At 50.1% G+C, this 6,944-nt stretch overlaps 1 protein-coding gene across 1 annotated transcript in view; it reads right to left on the reverse strand.

The window, feature by feature from the left end:
• Positions 1-2,289, reverse strand: part of PPP1R9B (protein phosphatase 1 regulatory subunit 9B) — a 70,253-nt gene extending 67,964 nt beyond the window's left edge. The window contains exon 1 of the mRNA XM_066631330.1: positions 351-2,289. Coding sequence (XP_066487427.1) covers positions 351-1,796 — 1,446 coding nt within the window. The 5' untranslated portion in view covers positions 1,797-2,289. The remainder of the gene's footprint in view (positions 1-350) is intronic.
• Between the last annotated feature and the right edge of the window lie 4,655 nt (positions 2,290-6,944).

A 6,944-nucleotide genomic window follows, 5' to 3' on the forward strand; every position in this document is an offset into this window, starting at 1 on the left:
GCAGAGAGAAGGTTCACATTCATATTAAACAAATTCCTGTATGGAAAATGCAAGCATGTCAGGGATAAGGTTGGCTAGAACCCATCTCCCTAGCATCTAGGTTTCTCTGTGCAGGATTTTTGTTTTTTTCTTCTTTTTTTTTAAATGGTGTAGTATTGTGAGTCCCCGTCTGAAGCAGTCCAGTCCAAGCACAGGTTTACCACCTCATTTCCTGTTTGTACTGAGAACTAGGTAGGTTTCTAACGTGGAGAGGTGGTGACAACCCCACTGAGTTCCCACCCCAAACACAACAGGCCTTCTTAGGACCCAGTTGTCCCGACACACTGGTGACAGTGTGTCCCAAGACTTACCTGAATGGGGGCTGTGCTGAAGTGGATCTTGCGGTTGGGGGTAGGCTCCTCCTCCTCCGACAGCCCAGAGATCTCCACACAGCTGGATTCTGGGGCGTACAGTCCATCGGCATCCTCGTCTTCGTCCAGCCCGCTCCCTCCCGAGTCCTCCCCCAGCCCACTGTAGGCACTAATGTCCACAAGGTCAGCCTCAGAGAAGTCCTCCTTCTTAGACTCATCGCACAGGTCATTCTCCTCCGGCCCTTCTGCTTTTACTGCCTCCTCGCAGTAAGCATCTGCCAGTGGGTCTGGAGTCTCTAGGTGTCTCTCACCACCCAACCCGCCATTTTCCAAGGCTGCATGCACTGTTACCTCAGCCTGGATCACTTCAGCCCTGGCGGTGTCAGACCCTTTGGAGGCCTTGCTGTGCTCCTCTGCGATTGCTGCGGCAACCGCCACCTCTGCGGCCTCAAACTCCTGCTCTGAGTCCCCACTCTCCTCTACTTCCACTGGCTTGATCTTGTGCACCTCTTGGACCTTCTGGGGACGTGGGCCTGTGCTAGTGTCCTTGTCACCAGGTTTCACCATTCCTGGTCCGCCAGCGGCAAGTTTGGTTTTGTCAGCCTCTGAGAGCCTGCCTCTCACCTGGAGAGTAGGCCCGTCACTACTCCTTGCTTCTGCTTTGGCACTGTCTGGGGCCTGGAGGAAAACTCTGGACCGTTTGCTGACAATCTTGGAGTTGAGGGGCCCGACTCTGCCAGGGGCTTTATGCAGGTTGTTCCTCAGGTCGGCCTTCTCGAAGACGGCACTGAGTTGGCTGACGGTAGGCGACACGGCCTCCGTGTCCAGTTTGTCCAACGACTCAGTGCTCCCATTGAACCTCACCACCACGTCCAGCTTCCTATCCTGGAAGCCACCCCTCTCCTTCCTCAGGAGGAGCTTGTTGGTGGTCTCCTTCTCCTGCAGGCTCCTCTCGAAGATCTTCCGCGTCTCCTGGAGCTTGGACAGCGGCTTGTCGGGCTTGGAGTCGAAGCGGCTCACCCTCTCGGACACGCTGGTGCCCAGCTTCAGCAATGCACTGTGGTCTACGTTCTCATTCAAGCTGCTGGCCCTTGGCAAGGACAACCGGACGGGCTTCTCCTTCATCTTGGCCAGGTCAACAGCCCCCTCACCTCCAGGAGGGGGGGCCATGGTGCCCATCTGCAGGAACATGTTCTTGATCCGGTGAACATTGGAGCCATACTTCTTGTTCCGGGCTTTTTTGGCCTCCTCGCTGCTGTCAGGATTGCCAAGGGCATCCTTTGTGGCTTTCAAGGCTTGGATGCCAGCTTCGTAGGCGTTCCGGTGTGGGGAGGCACTCCTTAGGCTTCCCCCACCGTTGTTGCCGCCACCACCACCACCACCGCTGTTGCTGCTGCTGCTGCTACTGCTGCCGCCAGGACTGGAGTGGGGCTCAGTCTTCATCATGGTTCAGCAAATCTTCTGGTGTCGCTGGCTGACACCACATAGCCCCACACGCCTCCTGCTGTCTGTCTCCTCTTCCACCCCCCCTCCACCCCGTGAGCTTGCCTCTTCCGCGATGAGCTTGCAGCCAGTGGTCTCACATCGCGAGAGAGACAAAAAAAGACACACACATGCACATATGCACAGCGGCACACAGAAAACTGCCCTAGTGCAAGCAGGGGCCAGGCGCACCGCCGTGCATGCATCTACAACAGGGCTTTCATTGTGTGGCAGGGAAATGTGGTCCTTGCGGGGGGGGGGGGGGACCAGGTCCAAGGCTCTCTTACCCACAGCTCCTGCAAAGGGCTTGCATTAGCTCAGGCCCACTCCTACCGGCTGGTCTGCTGGGTTACACCTCCCCTTCATCCCTTCCTCTTCCTCTTCCTCCTCTATTGCTGCTCTGCCTCCCCTTGTCACTGGCTTTTGCAGCCCGATGATGGAGACCAAGAGGCTTCTGCAAACAGCACACACAGCCTGTCGCTCCTAAAAAAAAACTGGGGGGGGGGGAGGAGGGAGAAATTGCCGCTGGGTCTTAAAGAGATCAGCTTCTTGTCCACCCCCCTTTTTTCTGCTGTGGCAGGAAAGGAAGCAAAAGGCGGCAGTGACATGTTCTTCCTCCCCCGCTCCCCCCTCCCTCCACGCAAGAGAAAAACCCACTGAACTCATCAACCCAATTGCAAGAGAGAGGGAGGGAGGGAGGAGGGGGGAGTAAACGCAGCGAGGGAGGGAGGGGAGGAAACCACGGCCATCCTCTTTCTCTCTCGCCCTCCTCGCTGACGATGATGATGATGATGCATTATTAAAAAATAATGACAAACAATGTAATCCAACCCCTTCCTCGTGTCGGAGGCTTTGCACGCCTTTGCTTTGGCACCAACGCCACCAATGCGGATCAAGCCCGGGGTGGGATGCAGGGGCGATCGAAGGTGTGTGCCGCCACGCCGGGATACTGCTCCGCATTTCGCAGGACTGGGCAACCCCTGGGAGCCCTGCGTGGCATCAATGCCCCAGGACCTCGCAAGCGATCCTGCAGCGGAGTTTGCAAGCTGCTTTGTGTTTTGGGGAGGGGGGGTCTCCTAAACGTGTTAGCAAAAGCAAACCCGGGTGGGGGGGTTGGGGGGGGTGAAGGGTGGGCTCGAGAGAAAAAAAAAAAGTCCAGCCTGGGAAAAGAGGGCACCTCAAACATTGGAAAGGCGCGCCCGCTGATCGTGGGAAGGGTTCGTGGGGCACGATCTTATCTGTCCATTCATAAAACCGCAGGGCAGCATGGTTGAAGGCGGGGGAAATAATCGGTTCTCACAACTTTTAGTCAACTAAAAATTCAGTTCTCTCTCACACACACACACACACTGTATACTACAAATTACACATACACAGTTCACCCACACCCAGAGTTCTCTCTCTCTCACACACACACACACACTATACTACAAATTACACATACACAGTTCACCCACACCCAGAGTTCTCTCTCTCTCTCTCTCTCTCTCTCACACACACACACACACACACACACAAAGTATACTACACATTACACACACAGGGCTGGCCCATCTAGGGGGCGCTCCTGCCTACTTGCCTCCACTATTCCCACTCCCTGAATTAGAAAAGGAAGGAGAGACAGAGGTGAGGAAATATGAAGAAGGGGAGAGTCCTGAGCCTGAGTATTGGAGAGTAACATTTGGCCTGCTGCCTCAGGAAGTCCCTTGCTAATTGGGTAAGAGGCACTTTTTCAAGTGGGTGCTCCTCTTTTATTTAGCAGGGGGAGAGTAACTGGCCCTCCTCACCCCAGCCGTGTCTTTTCTAGTGGCTGTCTGCTGGTGTTCTTTTGGATCTTTTTAGATTGTGAGCACTTTTGGGACAGGGAGCCATTGGCTATTTGATTTTTCTCTGTAAACTGCTTTGTGAACTTTTGTTGAAAAGCGGTATATAAATACTGTTAAAAAAAAAAAAAAGTCTTGCGCTGGCCTGTGTGAGGTTTGTAGAAGGCATAAAAAGCTTCAGGTGACAAGCATGTATCCTGGAAGAGGTATTCCTCCTTTTGTCTTGCACAAGAGGGAATGCCTCTTCCAAGGTAATGCCAGCAACAATGGATGCATCTATCATTTAAAACAAAAGAATGTCCTGTATGCGTCTTTCTCCGGACTATTGTTTTACCCATATACACATTTTACCATTTCAATTTACCAATTTAATTTAAAGTCATAATTAATTGACTAGGTTTTTAATTGGTTAAAAGCCCTTCGAAACAGAAATAATAACTGCATGAAATTACTGCTGTAAGTGAAAAGTCAAAATCTGGCTTGTACATGTACAGCTCGAAAGGACTTGGAATTAAAGGAGCCACTAGTTGTTTGATTTTTCTCTGTAAACTGCTTTGTGACCTTTTAGTTGAAAAGCGGTATATAAATACTGTTAATAATAATAATAATAATAATAATAATAATAATAATAATAATAATAATAATAATAATAATAATAATGTCTCCAGCCCAGTTTGCTGTGTATCCAGATAACCAGATATCCCATTACGCTCCTGTCTGTGACCTTTGCTCCTCCATCCTCTGCTACCTATCTCCTGCTTCCCCAAATGACTCAGCCCATCCTTGTTGTCCCTTTTGCCTGGAACACCTTCCCAGTTCACCTGTATGATGCTTTGGACACAGTCCTAATCAGGTCTACTCAGAAGTAAGTCCTATTTTGCTCAGTGGGGCTTACTCTCAGGAAAGTATGGTTAGGATTGCAGCAGATGGGCCCAATCCTATTCAACTTTTCAGCACCAGTGCAGCCACAATGCAGCCCCAAGGTAAGGGAACAAATGTTCCCAAACCTTGAGGAAGCCTTTGTGTCTGTCTCCCCACCACAGGATGCAGTGCATACCCCACTGGCATGGCTGCATTCAGCCATAGGATTGGGCCTTTCTCTCCTATTTCCTTCATGGCCTTCCTCAAAACTCACCTTTTCTGTGAAGTCTTTGCCACACAAGCCCCAGAACCCATACCCTTCTGCAACAGTCTTTATTGTACTTTGTGTACATATAGTTAAGACTTAGTTGGATTTGATTATTTTATCACATAAGCTTCCCCTGTTTACCCCTTCCTCTGATTTTTTTCCCCTTTGTCTCTACTGCAAGACTGGGAGCGCCTTGGGGCAGGGATCTCACCTGTTGTGAGATCCTCTCACCTGTTGTGAAAAATTCCGTGCGTAGTACGATGCTGCTGCAGGGATGAATGAACGAATGAAACATAGCTATGAGTTTGTACAAGACCAAACTGATCTGATGAAATGCCAGTCCCAATCCTTGTTTTCAGCACATTATCATGACTGATAGCTTGGTATATAGAATGATTTATAAATTCTTCTAGAGCACTCTAATTGCTTTCAAATGCTTATTCAGCCATTCAGTGGTCAACAGGATAGGCACAGAATCATTGCAGAAAAGTCAGAAAATAAATACAGGTAGCTTCACCTGTGTGAAGTTATTTAATTGTAGAAGTATGAATAAAATAAAAATTAATTTGAAACAATTCAAAAATAAGGCCCCGGTGCTTGCAAGTTAGCACAGCGTCTTCATAATCATTGGCCAGAACACTGGAAGATGGGATTAAGTTTCTTTTGTGAGTAGTTGCATAGGGCCTTTCCTAATATCCCTGCAAGTAGGGCCAGCCTTAGGAGCCGCGGGGCCCAATGCAAAATATTTTTGCACATTGAGTGGTAGCTCCCAGGCACCTACCTGGCAGCATCATTAACACCGTGCTGGGGGGGGGGGAGCGCAATTTCAAACAAACACAGGGGCAGGCTGACTGGCTGTCCAGTGGCAATGCTCCGCTCACTGTGCTCTCTTTGTGATGCCTAAGTATGGACTCCAAGCTGGGGAGTGAGCTACAAAGTGAGGTTCCGGTTGCGGCTGCAGGCACTCCACTCGCCACCCCAGTTTGGGGCCCCTCCAGGCACTGGGCCCAATTTGACTGAATTGGTCAAATTGCCCTAAGGCTGGCTCTGCCTGCATCAGAGACCGACTTCTTTTTTTTAAAGTTGAATATTCAGGGAGAGGTCAGGCCCTCCCAGGCTCCTATAGGCTACAGTCCACACACTTGTTCATGCTCTTCAACAACCCTGGAAGCACTGGTGTACCTAGGGGGGTTAGGAGGCTAATGTCCCAGGGTGCCACCCAGGGGGGTGCTGCCATACCCCCTCCCCTCACTGGCTGTTTTTATTTTTTTTTTCTTAACACCCCTTTAGAATGCCTTTTGGGCATGGCCTCCCATCCCCCAGTAGGCCTTTGCTGAAAACTAGAAGTTGTGTTTTTAGGCTTTCTGGAGGCCTCAAAAGGTCTACAGGGTGGGGGGAGGCTGTGTGCAAAAACCTAAAAATGTCACTTCCGGTCTTTCTCCAGAAGTGACTTATTAGGCCTGGGGGGCAGCATTTTCTGGTCCTGGCCCCGAACAACCCAGGGGCCAGGATCACAATTGCCTGGAAGGTAGTGCAGGGTTATTTTCAGCCTGTGCTAACAAGGGAAACCACATAGCAAGCACCAATCACTGTTGGAGCAGATAAAATGACTTACTGAATGGCACAGACACCATGGGATCTTCACGTGACCTCCACATGTCAGTTATTTTGAGTGAAGTATCCCTCAAAGACAAACACCTTTTTAAAAGCAATACAAGTTTTACAGCTGTTAGTTGTACACTGGTAACTACATAAAGGACCCGATCCTATTCAACATTCCAGCACCGATGCAGCTGCAATGCAACCCAAGGTAAGGGAATAAATGTTCCCTTACCTTGAGAAGGCCTCTGTGATTGCCCCGCCCACCCACTGCAGGATGTAGTGCATGTCGCATTAACACAGCTGCATCGGTGCTGGAAAGCTGGATAGGTTTGGACCCAAAATCTGTTACATTCACACAAATTGTTCCTGCTATATTAAGTTTCTCATTGCCTTGATGCAAACAGTGGAAGTGTTGCAGCTAGCCCTTATTCCCTTGCAAGGAAAGAGGCAGGGCAAACATTGGCATATTTTCTCAACAGTGCCTTGATATTTCTGATTCTGAGTGTCTTCAGGCCTACAGGACCATCCATCCCGGTGCTGTAATGTTGTTTCCTCCAA

Source organism: Tiliqua scincoides, chromosome 5 (genome assembly GCF_035046505.1).
Source record: "Tiliqua scincoides isolate rTilSci1 chromosome 5, rTilSci1.hap2, whole genome shotgun sequence".
Classification (NCBI taxonomy): Eukaryota; Metazoa; Chordata; class Lepidosauria; order Squamata; family Scincidae; genus Tiliqua; species Tiliqua scincoides.